The sequence below is a fragment of the Nyctereutes procyonoides genome, unplaced genomic scaffold (genome assembly GCF_905146905.1).
Source record: "Nyctereutes procyonoides isolate TBG_1078 unplaced genomic scaffold, NYPRO_anot_genome, whole genome shotgun sequence".
NCBI classification, from domain to species: domain Eukaryota; kingdom Metazoa; phylum Chordata; class Mammalia; order Carnivora; family Canidae; genus Nyctereutes; species Nyctereutes procyonoides.
In genome coordinates this window covers 28,066,170-28,082,497 of record NW_026575082.1, presented here as the reverse complement: position 1 = coordinate 28,082,497, position 16,328 = coordinate 28,066,170, and the positions used below count along the sequence as shown (strand labels likewise).

The following is a 16,328-nucleotide window of genomic DNA, read 5'->3' as shown; positions in this document are numbered from 1 at the left end:
TGCAAATCATTTTAGTTTGAAATTTGGTCTCAGTCATATTCAGTCTTTCTGTTATTGGACTGCTTGTTTTTAAACTTGATCTGGCCACTTATCCATTTAAAGATTATATTAGAAAATTAGATTTGTTTGAATAATTAGAAGTTGATAATGTCATTCCTCCAAATTAATTGGTTAATTTTCTCCCAAATAAACTTAGGTAAAGAAAATGGTATCTCATTATATAAAGTTCATGAGTCTGTGAAGTTTTAATGAGCTTTTGATGCTGAAATGGATAAATTCCTAATATGATTTGTGGTGGCAGTCTTCCTAGAAACCTAAAGGTAGTAGGAAGTTGATGAATATTAGGTCTTTTTTTTTTTTTTAAGGCAACTCCATGACAGTGTTCAAATAAACAGAACTGGAATTCCTGTATCAAAAATTACTCAAAATAATTTTTGCCAAAAGGGGAATTTAAAAATATCTCAATATAGGCACTAATAATTAGATTTGATAGTAGATTTGAGTTTCTTCTCTAACAATGAATGCCATACCAAAAAAGTGATTTTGTGTTTCATCTCACTTTGAACATGGCCAGATATTTGCAGCTTTCTATTGTACATTCCCAATAAACTCCAGAAGGATTTAACTAAACTCTTTTCCAGAAAATATGCATAGATTTTGTATGTTACTGTATCATCTTTATTCTGTTTGTATTGATCCAGAATATGGCTTACTATAGTTTCAATAATCCCATAATATTAGCTCTAGAATTTTATGACACTATCATGATATATTAGCATAAAATAAGCATTTAAAGTATCTTAGGCATGGATGCACTTTTCAAATAAATAACAAATATATTAATTTCTGCCTTTCTCCTATCATTAAAATAATAGTCTTTTTGGTCTGTATATTTCCTGTCTTAATTTTTTAGTATTCTCAACATAGTACCATTTCCTTCTTTCCTTGACAGATTTCAAGACTTAAGCAACAACTTAGCTACATTAGAATCAGTGTCTTAAATAGAAATTTTCAAATATATATTCTTTTTTTTTTAGAAGATTATTTTAATTTTTTTTAATTTTTTTATTTTATTTATGATAGTTACAGAGAGAGAGAGAGGCAGAGACACAGGCAGAGGGAGAAGCAGGCTCCATGCACCGGAAGCCCGATGTGGGACTCGATCCCGGGTCTCCAGGATCGCGCCCTGGGCCAAAGGCAGGCGCCAAACCGCTGTACCACCCAGGGATCCCCCCAAATATATATTCTATTGCCTAGAGTAAAGGGTTATATTTGAAGTTTTCCTTCTCAGCTGTGACCCTTTAATCATTGAGGCCACAAGGTGTTTTTTTTTTTTTTTCCTAATATATTTGTTTCAAAATACTAGGCACAGGTATATAAATGCATAATGGAACAAGTCTTTTAACAGCATTTTTGTAAACATTTGAAGTACCCATTTGTACCAGTTCTATTCGTTACATAGTCCTCTCAGTTCTGGTTAGAAAATTTAGTTGGATTCCATTACAGTACAGTAAATACTGATAGCAATTCCTTCATCGAATTAAAGAGAAGAATGTAAGAGTTTTTAGAAAGTTGTAGTTTTATATTTGGTGGACACAGACAAAAGAATCTTTATTTTTTATTTCTTTCAGTCTTTATGCCTTTATATTAATACTGTTGCCTTATTCTTAGTGGACTTGGTCATGAGAGCATGTTTGTCTTTAAGAGTGACGAGACTGACACAGGACCCTATTTTTACCTTACAGGGTGTGTCACTGAGCTAGACAAATTATAAGTACTAAATTTTCTGTTTCACAGCTGGAATATCACAACAAATAGTTTAATCAGAAATAGAACTGTGATACTCTTGACAATAATGTTTAATCACAACTTTTTTAGTTTTTGAACTTGAGTGCTAGTGGCAAAGAATTTTTTTATGTTGTTAATAACCCAGTTAATATTTTTCAAGTCATAATCCCTGTGTCCTAAATAGATTCTAATTGTTCTTTTTGATGTCATACTAAAGTACTTAAAACAAATTAGAATGTATGTCCTAGGTAGTAGAAGAACTAAAACCAAAGACTTCATTTTAAAGCAAAGACACATGTCTTATTAAGTATTATGTAAAATGAAGATCTGTTTTCTTAACTGAAAAACTCTTTTCAAAGAATAGAACCAGGACAGAGAAAGAAAAGATAGATTGTGCTGAAAAATAGCAAGTGTGAATAACCAAGGAAAACTAATTTCACACATAATTACTTAGAATTATTATATGCAAAGCACTATGTTAAGTGTTTAATATTGCAGTTTTACAAGAATAATCCTTTAAGGAGCTTCCAGCACATGGCAAGCAAGTATTACATTTTTTACATAAATAAAGTTTTTAGTCATTTGAAACTGCAGTATTATTTATTCTTTTGAGATACTGTTCTTAAATCCAAAATTTAAGAAAATGTATATCTAAAACTAGCTTTGCTTGGGACACCTGGCAGGCTTAGTTGGTAGAGCATGTGACTCTTGGTCTCCAGATCGTGAATTCAAGCCTTGTGTTGGGTGTAAATTACTTTAAAGATGGATGGGTGGGTGGGTGGATGGATGGATGGATGGATGGATGGATGGATGGATGGATGGATGGGTGGATGGATGGATGGATGTAGCTTTGCTTGTTCAGACTTGAAGAGCTGGATTAATTTACTTTTATTTAACCTTGGTTTTGACTGTGGTTGCAGTTAACATTTTTTCCCCTCATTTGTCTTTGAATATTGAATAGATAGATACCAGCAGCCTTTTTCACCAGCTGCAAATATTTTAACATACCAATTTGTAAGAATATCAACATTTTGGACAATTTTCCAGAGAAATTCCTGATTTTTTAATTTTTTCAGGTTTTTTCCTGTTCTTTCCTAAATTGCCATAAAATATTGGCAAATATGAAAGTTTTTGAATAGGTAAAATTATATTTTCACAACTAGCTAAGATACAAGGATTTATTTTTGAGTTATGATTGCTTCCAGAAGTATGAGATAATAAATTCAGATTTCAGGAGTTAAAATTTTTTAGTTTGCTGAAGGACTAATACTGAAATTCCAGTTACAACTCTTTAGGTTGAGTATCACAAATTTAAATGGGTCTTTTATTTTATTTTTTTTCCGTCTTTCATACCATTTTATTTTCTCCCTTCAACCGTAATAATATGATATCCAAATTTTGTCCTAATTGGAGGGTCGGTAAACACAGGCTTATCCGGCCCACTTACAGGTAAGGCAAATGCTGCTTCTTGAAATGGTCCCACCATGGAACCTCTGGTCATCCAACCCAAGTCGCCCCCTTGCCTGGCTTTATCTTCACTATACTGTGTGTCTACTTCATTGAATCTCATTCCAGACTTTAACTTTTCCATGGCTTCCATGATTTTCCCATGTTTTTCACACAGAATGTGTCTAACCTTTATTGTATTACCACCACCTTTGGGACCCTGGGCCTTCTTGTCAGAACTGTCACTCCCAGAGGCGGCTCCCCCTTTCCCCCCTTTCCTGGAACCGCTCTTTCCCTTGCGCGGCATCTTCAAAAACTGCGACCAAACCCTCAATGGCTTCCTTCGCCGCTAAATGGGTCTTTTAAAGATTTTGTTTTCTTTTTAAGTAGCCTCTCAGCCCAACATGGGGCTCAAACCTATAACCTCAAGATCAAGAGTCACACACTCTACCAACTGAGCCAGCCAGGCACCCCTTAAATGAGTCTTCATTTTCATACATTTGTTCCTCATTCTTCATCTCCTCACCCTTCACTCCTGACCTCACCTCCCATCTTCACCCCTTTGTGCCCCCATAGTTTTGTAGCCTATTCATTAGTTTGCCTTTAACTGTGAGAGTTACCTCATAGGGTGTGTATAGTCCTGGACGAATAATGTCAACTTTGAAGGATTGAAAGATTTGTCCTCATAGTAGCTCCAAAGGTTCATATGAACTTTCACCTGACTCCTCACTAAAACCTACAAGGTTTAAAATAAGTTGTCTGTCTTCCCTACTCCCAACAGCCCCAGATCTATCTTTTAAAACAAACCAAAAATGTGTATAGTCAGTATTGCTTCAATAAAGCATATATTAAGACTTTTATAACAAAGACCTACCCTGTAGATGAAGAAATGCTGGATAATAATATATGCATTTTGACTCTTAGATAATCTTTACCACCGTATTAGTTGTTCTTCAGTAAACTTTGAAAACTTGGTCTAGACTAGTGTTTAAAAAAATTCATAGCTTCCCAAGAATACATTGTATTAGCCCACTTAGAGAAACACTGCATTAAAAGATAATTTTTAAAAGGCACACACAAGCACAAAATCATATGTTCATACCCTATTGTGAGATGGTCATCAAGAAGATCCAGAATGTGTTTCTATTAGATTTTTTTTAAGTTCTATCAACAAAAGTTAGCAAATACTTGTAAAAGATTTCCCACATACTCATGAATACTACCTCTGTGGGCCTAAGTTTAAGAAGCAGTGATCTAGGGCTTTTAGAATCATTAAACCAGTATAAAATATAGTGGTGACACCTTGAGTTTATTTTTGATGGACCACTGTCAGAATATGGTAGGGAAAGCTGATAAGGGGTGAGCCTAGCAGATTACCACACAGGAACCACATACCTGAAAGGTGAAAGGTGAAAGATGAAATGAGGAATACCTAGGACTTTTGAAAACAGAATCAACATTTCAAGGATGGTGACAGGTATTCTAACAAAAAATACATGGATTCATTTGGCGAATAAGGCAACTGATATCTAAGATGGATGCTGAGGGATGCCTGGGTGGCTCAGTGGTTGAGCATCTGCCTTTGGCCCAGGGCTTGATCCTGGAGACCCAGGATCAAGTCCCACATCGGGCTCCCCACGTGGAGCCTGCTTCTCCCTCTGCCTGGGTCTCTGCCTCTCTCTCTCTCTCTCTCTCTCTCTCTTTCTCTCTTTCTCTCTTTCTCTCTTCTCTCTCTCTCTCTCTCTCTCTCTCTTCTCTCTTTCTCTCTTTCTCTCTTTCTCTCTCTCTCTCTCTCTCTGTCTCTCATAAATAAATAAATAAAATCTTTAAAAAAAAAAAAGATGGATACTGAGCCAGATCAAAAAAATAGAGAGGTTAGAGGCTTTAGTGAAAAAACAACTGTTGGTTATATACACAAGATACCTAGAAATGCAAGTACATCACTAGTGTATAGAATGATATATTTGCACATATAAAGAGGAAAATTCTATAATATGTATACCTATCTATTAGTATGTATTAACCACAGAGATTTGGAAAACTTCTTACTCAGGTAAAAGGACCCTTACCATCTATCTAGATTAGTGAAATATTGGTACCTTTACAAAACAATCAGATTTGTGGTTACTTTTATTTTTTATTTTTTATTTTTTTAATTTTTATTTATTTATGATAGTCAGAGAGAGGGGCAGAGACATAGGCAGAGGGAGAAGCAGGCTCCATGCACTGGGAGCCTGACGTGGGATTCGATCCCAGGTCTCCAGGATCGCGCCCTGGGCCAAAGGCAGGCGCTAAACCGCTGCACCACCCAGGGATCCCTGTGGTTACTTTTAAAGTGACAGCACTTGGAGGGGCATGGTAGGATAGACTTACGACCAGCATAAATTTTAGTTTTAAGCTAGCAACCTTTGAGCAACTAGTAGAAAGAGCTTGTCTTGGCAAGAGAAGCAGATAAACAGATTTGTACATTCCCAACTCCCCTTTTTGCCACTACGGAACCTCCTATTCTCTATCTCATTTCGAAACAGATTTCCTCACAGTATAACTGCAACCTTTTCCTGCAGTGTTTTAATGTTTACCCCTTTGATGACTGCAAGTCAGTGTGCAAAATAAATTTCTTGTGAAACTATTTGAGTGATTATGAAAGGAAGAATAATCAGTAGAGAAGGTGCTTTCAGTCAAATTACCTACCAAGTTACCTACTTCCATCTACCATTAAGTCAGCCCTAAGAATGATAATTCAGTACTGTGTCTGTGCCATTAAGATCACACATTTCTTAGCACTTTCCATTCACCCTAACAAAATGAAACAGGTCAGTTAGAAAGGATATTTTATGTGTTCAAATTCTGTGTCATAATTACTAATTGCTCTTTTTGTCTAAAGAATTGAAATAATACTGAACAGTGCTCTAGAAAATACTGAATGAGGAACATCAGCTTGTTTTTCAAGCACAAAACATTATAGCAAAGAAAACTAGGTGTCAAGAAAGAATATAACATGCTAAGCTTGAGATAAGGGGAAGAGGAAAAAAATGTCATTTTTCGAAGCATATTATAGGATTAAGCTGAGTTTATATTACCAGTGATTCTGAACTGGTAATGGGATCAGGGATGAAATTTTTGGTATCAAAGTCAGCCTAGGTTAAAAAACTTAGGAAACCCCATTAATTTGAATAATTTGAATTGAGTCTTGGTTGAAATTTTAATGAGTTTTCTATGGGGAAAGGATGGGGTTTCTGAACAAATTATGGTCTCAACAAGACAAGGCAGTAAGTAGACATACCACCCCCCCTCCCCAAGACAGGCAATTTTATCAGTATTCCTTTTTAATATATATATGTAAATGGTCATCGCTCATAAAAAGCAATTAGAACACCTGTAGTAGGCAATACTTTGTCATGGACTACCAACCATTTTTTTAAATTAAAAAATGCTTTTTGTTCTTTCTACTAATTTATTTATTTATTTTCTTTCTACTAATTTAGATACATACTTACTCTGAATTCGATTTCATGATTTTCTGAATTAAAATATTTTAGAGATGATTCTCACTGTTCTCATTTCTCTCTCAATTTTGAAATAGCCATTAAAATTATAATTAATTTAGTTTATTCCTCAATCACCATAACCTGCCACCTTTTCACAACAAAAACTTAGCTCTAGACAAACATAATCTTGGATTTGAGGGAGTAGACCATGCTAACACCAGATTCCAAGTCCATTTCATCTGAATTGGCACACCTAAGACTTAAACAGATTTATTTGGGTTTAACTTAAGAGTTTTCCTTCCTGCTTTTTATCTAATAAACTATTTTTCATCTCTTTCCCAAGGTTTTCAAACAGCTGGAAATTCATGAATACTTCACATTTTCATTTGATTTTGAAGATTGTAAATTTAGAATTAAAAATATATTTTTCATTTAAAAATAGAACACTTGCAATGAATTTAATATGTGCAAACAAAGAAAAACATTTGATTTTGTTGGTAATTCAGTAAGATAACTAATGTGTACTTCAAAAATACAGGTAATATTAAAATTTTAGAGTGAGCGTTCTCATAACACCAGGTCTTTTAATCTTCTAAAAATTAAAATTGCTATCTAGGAACTGTTTTTTTTTCCCCCATAGTCCAATACAAATTTCAATGTTGCAGAACAGAAATGAAGGCATATCAAATGCTTTGTCCATCTCTGGGGCCTAACTGCCTTTTCATAGAAAATAGACTGTATTCAAAACGTATTATATATCTAATTTACTATCATATTTTTTTAACTTCTCATTTGTAATTGTACTAAATGGAAAACTTGGGGGTGGGGGTAGTTAAGTAACCTAGGTTTAGGGTGTAGTCTATAGTCTTCTAGCTAAACCCCTTTAGGTTCTGTTGATTTGATTGCTCAATTACACTTAAAGGTTGACTCATATTAGTTGGTATTTCTTTTACGTATCTTTCCAACTACACCATAGGATTTTATAGCAGGGGCCCTCTTAGTTTATTTTGCCCTGTATTCACTTAACTCTTAAATGTAGCACTCTGCATCATGGTAGATAGTAAATATTTGGTGATTGAAAGAAATAGTTGGGGAGAGCAAAGAAAGCAATGAAGAAAAGTAGAGCAAAATTATTCTAGTAATAGATGTATTCTGATGTGACTTAATATTTCTTGGTTTTGATAATGTATGGAAATAGCTTTTGTCCTCAAGCTCAGTTTATCAATAATGTACTTGAAAACTAGTGAATGAAAGTAAAGAAAAATGTTTTCTGTTATAACTTTTTCTTAGCTAACTTGTAAACAGAAGTTTTAGATGTCTTTTACTTGAAATCTACTAACTTTTAACACAGTTGATCACAGCATAATTGCTTACATTGGAGAGGATACATTCTACCTTTAATTTTCTGAACGATTCTCTGGTTTCTAGCCCATATTTGTATAGATAAGACTTATTTTAGCATCAATCTATTGGCTTGAAACTATAGTTAATGGTTAAACTAGATGAACATCTTTGTTCTCTACTCTGATTTGTAATCAGAGAAAATGTCCTGAATGGACACCAGCAGTAAGAATCATTTAGTCTTCTGGATGGTCCTGCTTTGTTACTAAAGCTATCACTTAGTCATTATTATTATTTCAGTTAATAAATCAAAATTTTTTTATTTTATTGTTACCACAATATAGTGAATTAAAAGTGATCTCAAAGACATTAAATCTGAATAAATGATTAGAATCCTTTTGTTAGAACTACGTTATACAGTAAACACTACATATAGAAACTTTTTTAGCATGTGACATTAGAAGATTATGGATATTACCATAAAACCACTTTTGCTTTTTGTTGGGTTCTTTGCTGATGTCGATTTGCGATTGCTTTTCATCTTAATTAGGCAATTGTGTCATACTGTATCATACTTTGTGTTGTTATAAGTACTTTAAAACACATACTTATTTCTGAAATGAATGTCCTTTACCAGTAACAGGGGGTATCACAGAAGAGCAGTTTCAGACACATCAACAGCAGTTAGTTCAAATGCAGAGGCAGCAGCTTGCTCAGCTTCAGCAGAAACAGCAATCTCAGCATTCCTCGCAACAGACACATCCAAAAGCACAGGTAAACTTGTCTTTTAGTTGTGGTTATGTTTCTTTTTTTTTTTCTCCCTTTCATAAGTACATTGTTTTCATTCAATTTTAGTCAAGTCATGGAGGATAACATTCAAAAACTAGTTTATATTTAATGAAGGGAGTACTAGAGTCAAATATGGTATTTGTGATGTAGGAAGGAGACTACATTGTTTTAAATGGTTATTAGAAATTTGTGGAAGAAATTACATACTCTTAGGACTATCATCCCCACTCATACAGTCCTCAAAACTTTTTTTTCCCCAAGAATATAACTTTCCTAACCCCTTCCTAAACTATGTGTTTAAGTGCCATTTGGATATGCCCCATGGGCCAAGAGGTAATTCTCTTGAATTGTACAGTGAATCTGAACAACATAGCCCTTTTCTTCTTTGATAGCCCTTTTCTTCTTTGAATCACATTCCCCTGAAGAAAACAATGGCCACCAGGTGAAGTTTTCCACTGGCATGATTAAATGAATACACAAAGAATAAAAATATAAAAGTGTAATTGCCAGAAGAAGGTAGCACTGCAAACACCTTGATATGAGCACTGTAAGACTTATTTTGAACTCGTGGCCACCCGAACTGTATGAGAATAAGTTTCTGTTGTTTAAGCCACTAAAAATTAAACTGTAATTGGAAAGTAGGTTTCAAATTTGAGCCATCTGAAAGAAAGACATCTAGTGTTTAGGTCTTAGGTTTGTTGCCTCATAATTCCAAAAGTAATGCTGAAGGAATAACTGAGACGCGTTCAGTCTTCTTTGTATTCTATGAGCTCTCAGGCCAGTATCTGCTGATGGTGGTAGTTTTAGTTCTTTCTCAGGGGATCACTAAATACCCTGACCTTGGAAATCCTGAATCCCAAAACATGAAAATCTGACACCAGGACCTCTCAGCACTCTTCTAGCGTCCAGGTAGATTTGGGAATGACCCACATTCTAGAGCTATTGGCTATTAGGAATAGCTGATCAGCTTCCTACGGAATCAAGAGGAATGGCCATTAAACTTGCCTTTGTTTGCTTTTTCTGAATCTCTTGAGTAGCCAACTGCAAGGTAGGCCAGACATATTTTTTAATTGTGACAAAAGTGATGGTGAGTTAGTCCTTTTGATTTCATTTGTCCATGGTATCTAGATTGTCAAGTATTCTTAAAGGCATTCATTAACACATACTAGGAAAATTAGTAGAGTATTATACATTTGAGGTTTTTAATTCCCTAGATCTTTCTCTGAAATAGTTGTTTCCCACTTTTAGTCCTTTCCTTGCTTCATATGCCAGAAATAGTCTGTGGAGTCCTAGATCTCTTAAACACCTGTAACTCTTCAAGACGAAAAAGGCAACTGCCTTTTGGTTTGCCCATTTCTTAATATTCATGTTCATGAAATCACATCAGAAAAATCAAGAGTTTAATTTCATTCATTTTCTAGGGCTCAAGCACCTCTGACTGTATGTCTAAAACACTTGACTCAGCCAGCGCCCACTTTGCTGCATCCGCAGTGGTCAGTGCACCTGTTCCAAGTCGCGGTGAGGTAGCCAAGGAACAGAACACTGGCCACAACAACATAAACGGTGTTGTCCAACCTTCAGGTAAGCTTGTGGTTTCGTGTGGTGCTTAATAGCTCAAAGCTGTAACTCACCGATTTGAGATAGGACTTTTGTTATTTAAATGCAAGGGGAAAACACTGTACAAGAAGTCAGGATTCTTCAGAATTCTGTGGGGAAGTGTGGTGGAATGGCTGAATGTTTTTCTAGAATTCACGTAAAACCTACTCCCGGTTTCCTCGTGCACCCTCTAGATAACCTTCCTCTGTAGCTCTTCCACCTTGCCTAGCTTTATCCACGTACTACTGTGAGTTGCGTCACATCTTAGGAAACTTGTTGATCTAATCACCAACCAAAAAAGTATGATCCAGGCTCCTCTCTCAATAAGTTTAAAATCAGGGGATCCCTGGGTGGCGCAGTGGTTTAGGGCCGGTCTTTGGCCCAGGGTGCGATCCTGGAGACCCGGGATCGAATCCCACGTCAGGCTCCCGGTGCATGGAGCCTGCTTCTCCCTCTGCCTGTGTCTCTGCCTCTCTCTCTCTCTCTCTCTGTGACTGTCATAAATAAATAAATTAATTAATTAAAAAAAATAAGTTTAAAATCAGATTTATTGTCCCACTAGCACATATTCATTGGGCTGCCTTCCTGATGCCTCTTGAAATCCAGTATTCCTCTGCAACCTTACCTGCTTCTTTCTACCCTGAGTCCTCAAAGACCTGCTGTTCCTATCAGCTTTCAACTACTGCTTACACCTTTGGCTTTTCCACTTGCTTTTAGTGAAGCCCATGATCCTGATTGCCCCGCTTACTGATTTCTTCTTGCCTGTGTGAATTCTGGTAAAATCCAACCATCACTTCCACGTGCTTTCAACCTCCTGTGTCCTATTTCCTACTTTCCAAATCGGGATGCAACAGAATACTTTGTGAAGCCTTTTTATTTTTATGCAGGCCACTAGAAAGATCTGTCCTTGGGTTGTACTGGGTTAGGGATGTGATCAGGAGCTCTCTTTGGAGAGGCCATTGTGTGGAAATTAACTTGGGATTTAGTTAGAATAGTAGTGTTTACACTTATTTTTATTAAACTCTTGATTTTTTGAGAGTTTAATTAATGTCTCATGATGTGAATTGAATGATTTTCTCTTTCAGGAACCTCTAAAACGTTATACTCCACCAATATGGCTTTATCATCCAGCCCAGGGATTTCCGCTGTACAGCTTGTAAGGACAGTTGGCCACACCACTACAAACCACTTAATCCCAGCATTGTGCACAAGCAGTCCTCAAACACTTCCCATGAACAATTCCTGCCTGACAAATGCAGTGCACCTCAATAACGTCAGTGTTGTTTCTCCAGTCAATGTGCATATCAATACACGGACTTCAGCACCATCGCCAACAGCCTTAAAACTTGCCACAGTTGCTGCCAGTATGGACAGAGTGCCAAAGGTTACTCCCAGCAGTGCCATCAGCAGCATAGCAAGGTGGGTGCATGTGTGTGTTTCCAGTAGCATTCCACCCCTCCCTGCTGGCTATCTTGTGGGAGGAAAAAGGCGTTTTTTTTGTTTTGTTTTGTTTTTTTACTGCCCAAGCAATAAGATATCTGTTGATTTTCTTGCTTTTTAACAGATACTGAGATCTGCTTAGTGTGGAGCTGTGTGACTAAGATTATTTTGTTTGAAGTCACTAGTGGGCTGTTTATATGCCAGCCAGAAGTACTAAAAAAAAACAAGGGGGAAACATCAAATTGGGAACCATCAAACCTCCAAAATTACATCAAAGAATATTTTAGAACCTTCAGTCCTATGTTACTTTTTTGTAGCATAGATAGTTGGGAAGGCTAGAGGAGTTGTTATTAATTCCCTTGTCAGAGCCTTAATTTTCTTTATTTTTTAAAGATCTTATTTATTCATATGAGAGAGAGAGAGGCAGAGACATAGAGGGAGAAGCAGGCTCCATGCGGGGAGCCTGATGAGGGACTCGATCCCGGATCCCAGGATCACGCCCTGAGCCAGAAGCAGACACTCAACCACTGAGCCACCCAGGCGTCCCAGAGCCTCAATTTTCAAATCAAAATTTGCATTCTCTTCAACATTGTACACAAAGGGAAAGTAAATGATTCTATGTATATATTAAAATTAAGAATATTCTGGGTTTAGCTAAATCTGTGGTATTTCAGGATATGTTTTTATATTTCTGTGATACTAATTCATGAGAACAGTGAATCAGAAAACAATTGAAGTGCATGAACTAATAACTACATAACCTTAAGCCTATAAAGTTAAACTGCAGTGGAAGTAATACTGTACTTTTAATGATTATTCTTTTTGAGTATTACATATTTCATCTATTGTAAAAAACTTGGATGGGTTCTGTGTTACATATTTCATGAGTAGTTTGTCTTCGGCTTCTACTGAAATACTATGTTAAATTACTGTCTTTCCTAAGTAAATAGTTATAATCAAGGAATTAGGAATTTTTAGGATTTCTTAGCTGAAGAAAATTTGTCCTCGTTCCTGTATAGAAATTATAAAAATGGGAAATGTTCTTGTGAAGTACGTATTTAGCTGTAGTTACATAAAAACATGTCTGTAAATACTGATAATATTCTAGAGAGTATTAATGTTGATTTTACTCCTTGCCTCATTTTAGAGAGAACCATGAACCAGAAAGATTGGGCTTAAATGGAATAGCAGAGACAACAGTAGCTATGGAAGTGACATAACCTAAAACATGTGGCTTTTGACCTGTGCTGATGGTGTACAGTCATTCATATTCCAGCTGAATGCAAAAGGCGACACTCTGTGGATCACAGAGCGTAACAATGGACCTAAATGGACTACAGTATATCGGATATTAAATCGATATATGATGTATATTTTGTAAAATTGGGAAAATCACTACCTTGTAAAATAGTTTATTTGTATCATCAATATTATTTCTGTTACTTGAATAGTAGATATTCATCATCATGCTTTTGCACTTGAATTTGCAACTGAATGGATTTTAAAAAATAATTCTTTAATGGGATCATGAGCATGAAATGGGATCCTGCATCACTTGTTTTAACTATTTATTTTGCCATGTTTACATTTTGTATCTTGTAAAAATAAATCCAACTTTGTGTCTAAAAAGTTAAAGATTCATAGCTAGGAAATGAAATTCTTGTAATTTTTTTCTAAAGGAACTGTAAAGTTTTCACTTGGTTCATTTTGTTTCACAATTTGACTAGATGGACTTTTTGGTAAATACTAGTGGCATTTCACTGTCAAATATGAAGTTCAAGGCAAAATAGTATTTTCTATTACTGTGCAGGGGAAAGGGATGGATCGATACATGCAAATTTAATCTAGTAACTCACTTTTCCATATATTTTGAATGTATATTTCTATTTATAATACCAGTTTATAAAAAATAATTACACAGGAAAAACGGACTAGGAAAAATTATGCATCTAGCACATTTAAACTGTGCAGATAAGAAAATTTTTCAAGGATTACATTTTATCTGAAGACTGCATATTTTAACTGGCTTTAAAACTGTAACACACCACATAAAGGATATTTTACCAGGTATGTATTGCATCATATCATTGCAATAATTATTGGAAGTCTAGATATCGAGCCATCCCAGGTGTTGGGAGGGGGGAGGGTTGTGGCAAGATTGTCTTTTCAATTTTGGAGAGTTTTCCTGTGGCTACAAGGCAAGTAACGGGTTGGAAAAAGTCTGACTGTAAGCGTTGGACACCTTCATAGTGTAGTGTTTTAGTGACTTTTTTTATACGGTTCTTGTAAATTAGATACGTGTAGTGGTGTTTCAGAATGTTTGTTTATGCACTAGTTCAGACAACTTTCCCTGTTACTTGTTCTTGATAAGTGAAAACTGCAGGGAAATAAAAATACATATCAAAACATGGACATGCTGCATATGTGTTTATTTCACAATGTGCACACAGTGTAAGTGAAAATGTAAGGGAGATGATAGCACTTAACAGCACTTTTCATTTTCACAGTGCTTTCCAAGCATTAATGAAAAGAATTATAAGAAGCTCATCTGTGGGCACTATTGGGTTTCAGATAATCCAATATAAACTACCTTTGATATGAAAAGTTCTTAAAATATTTTACGGAATGTAAGTAATTTGCAGTATAACATTCATTGAAATCTCATAAATGAGCCTCATTTTATAAATAAAAGTTTAGAGTAGAATTATATTGCAAGGGGTTTTGTCAAGTAAGTCCTGGGAAATGTAAATATTTTTAATGAATATGATTAAAACCATTTCAAACTTACATAATTTTATACTTTACATTTTTTATATCTGCAGTCCTGAAAGTTGTAAATTGATATGTCAGTTGAATTAATGGGCCAAGATTTCTGCTGAGAGTGGTTTTTATTCAGGTCCTAAATGTGTAAAGCAATTTATGGTCAAAACCACAGAAAAAAATAAATTTAATTTCTTCATTGGTTGTGACCTGATAGGATCCATGCTCGTTTCTGCCATACTACCTCTGGAGTTACTCATTGCTGATGATATAAAGGAAATAATTTTGATTTGATTTGTATTATGACTGTGTTCATTCTGCTTATAGTTGGATGTATCTCCTTGCTATTAAGAACTTAACAACTTTAGTGCCAATTTTGGAGAAAGCTTTTTTTTCCATTTTACTAGTAAAGCATGAAGTGAATTTGCCTTATGTGATATACATGTTATAAATAACGGAAGTAAAACAGAACAACTATCCATTTGTACAGTTTCTGGAGATGTGGCAAATCCAGAACTTATCAAAGACTGGTGACCAATTTATTTGTTCCTTTTGAAGTAAAATAGAAAAATAAGCCTTCCTTATTTTGGTGGTTGTAACTGTTTCACAGATGGCATTTCAGTTATTTGCACACACATTTTTCCAGTGCTTTTCGAAAACTTTTAAGTTTAAGATACTTACTTTCACCTTATTAAAGAGCCGTTTGTCTTCACACTGGCCCTCCACCGGGCACTACCACCGTATCTCGGTGTTCTGAGGAAACTGATGTTGGTACTTGTAGTTCAGTAACCCTCCAGAGTCCTTTGGAGAATGTGGGTTCTTCTGTTTTTTGTGGGATGAATAGAAAGCCGGCTGGTTGGTTTTGTTCTTTGTTTTTAAACAAAATAACTCTCGTGTCCTGGGGTGTCTTGTTATTTGATATAGATAGAAATACTGATACAACCTGTATTTTCCTGCCTTCCTAAAGAGAGCACCCTTCCCTTCCTAGTAATTCAGGATCGTCACGACCACTGATTAATGTGGCTCTAAGCATATTTGAGGATGTTTTGCACTTCTTTCTTTTGCAAAAGACCAAAGGAAAAATAAAAATATCTGGAGGGCACATCACACACTTCTATCCCACACACTCACACACACACACACACACACTTCTTTATTTATTTTATTTTTTATACACTTCCTGTCTTTTTTAAAAATAGGGAATACAGTATTTGCACCTGTGCATAGTGTTTATTAGCAAGGTTTTTTTTTTGTGGGAAGGAGAGCAGTAAAGGAAGACTTAACATTATAGAAACTTCTCCCTAGGATATACTGCCATATTCAAATATAATGCTATATTTTGTGCAGAATTTTTTTGATCAGTAATACGCTGTTGACAGAAATGTCATTCCTTAGCTAACTTGGCAAACTATTAAATTTCAAAAGGTTAAGTGTATTTCAAGTATTTCACTATTATATCCTGTAAGATGAGGGTTTTTTCATTATTAATTGGAAGATACATGCTTAATATCATGGAGCATGTAGAGTTTTCTCTTAGTGACTTTTCCATTTTATCCTAACAGTTATGTAAGTACCAGTATTATTCCCATTTTACCGATCAGGAAAGTGAAGCTTGGAGAAATTAAATTATTTGCCCTAAGCCAGTAAGTTACTGAGCCAGGAATTAAACTTAGGTAGTCA

At 35.4% G+C, this 16,328-nt stretch overlaps 2 protein-coding genes across 3 annotated transcripts in view; one reads left to right on the top strand and one right to left on the bottom strand.

Moving 5' to 3' along the window:
* Positions 1 to 14,298, top strand: part of LOC129514576 (enhancer of polycomb homolog 2) — a 118,811-nt gene extending 104,513 nt beyond the window's left edge. For both annotated transcript variants that reach the window (XM_055333254.1, XM_055333253.1), the window contains exons 11-14: positions 8,701 to 8,837; positions 10,274 to 10,433; positions 11,534 to 11,867; positions 13,036 to 14,298. In XM_055333254.1, coding sequence (XP_055189229.1) covers positions 8,701 to 8,837; positions 10,274 to 10,433; positions 11,534 to 11,867; positions 13,036 to 13,108 — 704 coding nt within the window. In that variant the 3' untranslated portion in view covers positions 13,109 to 14,298. The remainder of the gene's footprint in view (positions 1 to 8,700; positions 8,838 to 10,273; positions 10,434 to 11,533; positions 11,868 to 13,035) is intronic.
* LOC129514577 (peptidyl-prolyl cis-trans isomerase NIMA-interacting 4-like) lies at positions 3,020 to 4,891 on the bottom strand. The gene has a single exon (XM_055333255.1). It carries the CDS (start codon positions 3,539 to 3,541, stop codon positions 3,146 to 3,148), a length of 396 nt encoding a protein of 131 aa, XP_055189230.1. The 5' UTR covers positions 3,542 to 4,891; the 3' UTR covers positions 3,020 to 3,145.
* Positions 14,299 to 16,328: the final 2,030 nt, after the last annotated feature.

What these genes read in the sequence shown, in the direction of transcription:
- LOC129514577 (XM_055333255.1), bottom strand. Translation starts at nt 3,541, where the DNA reads ATGCCGCGCAAGGGAAAGAGCGGTTCCAGGAAAGGGGGGAAAGGGGGA.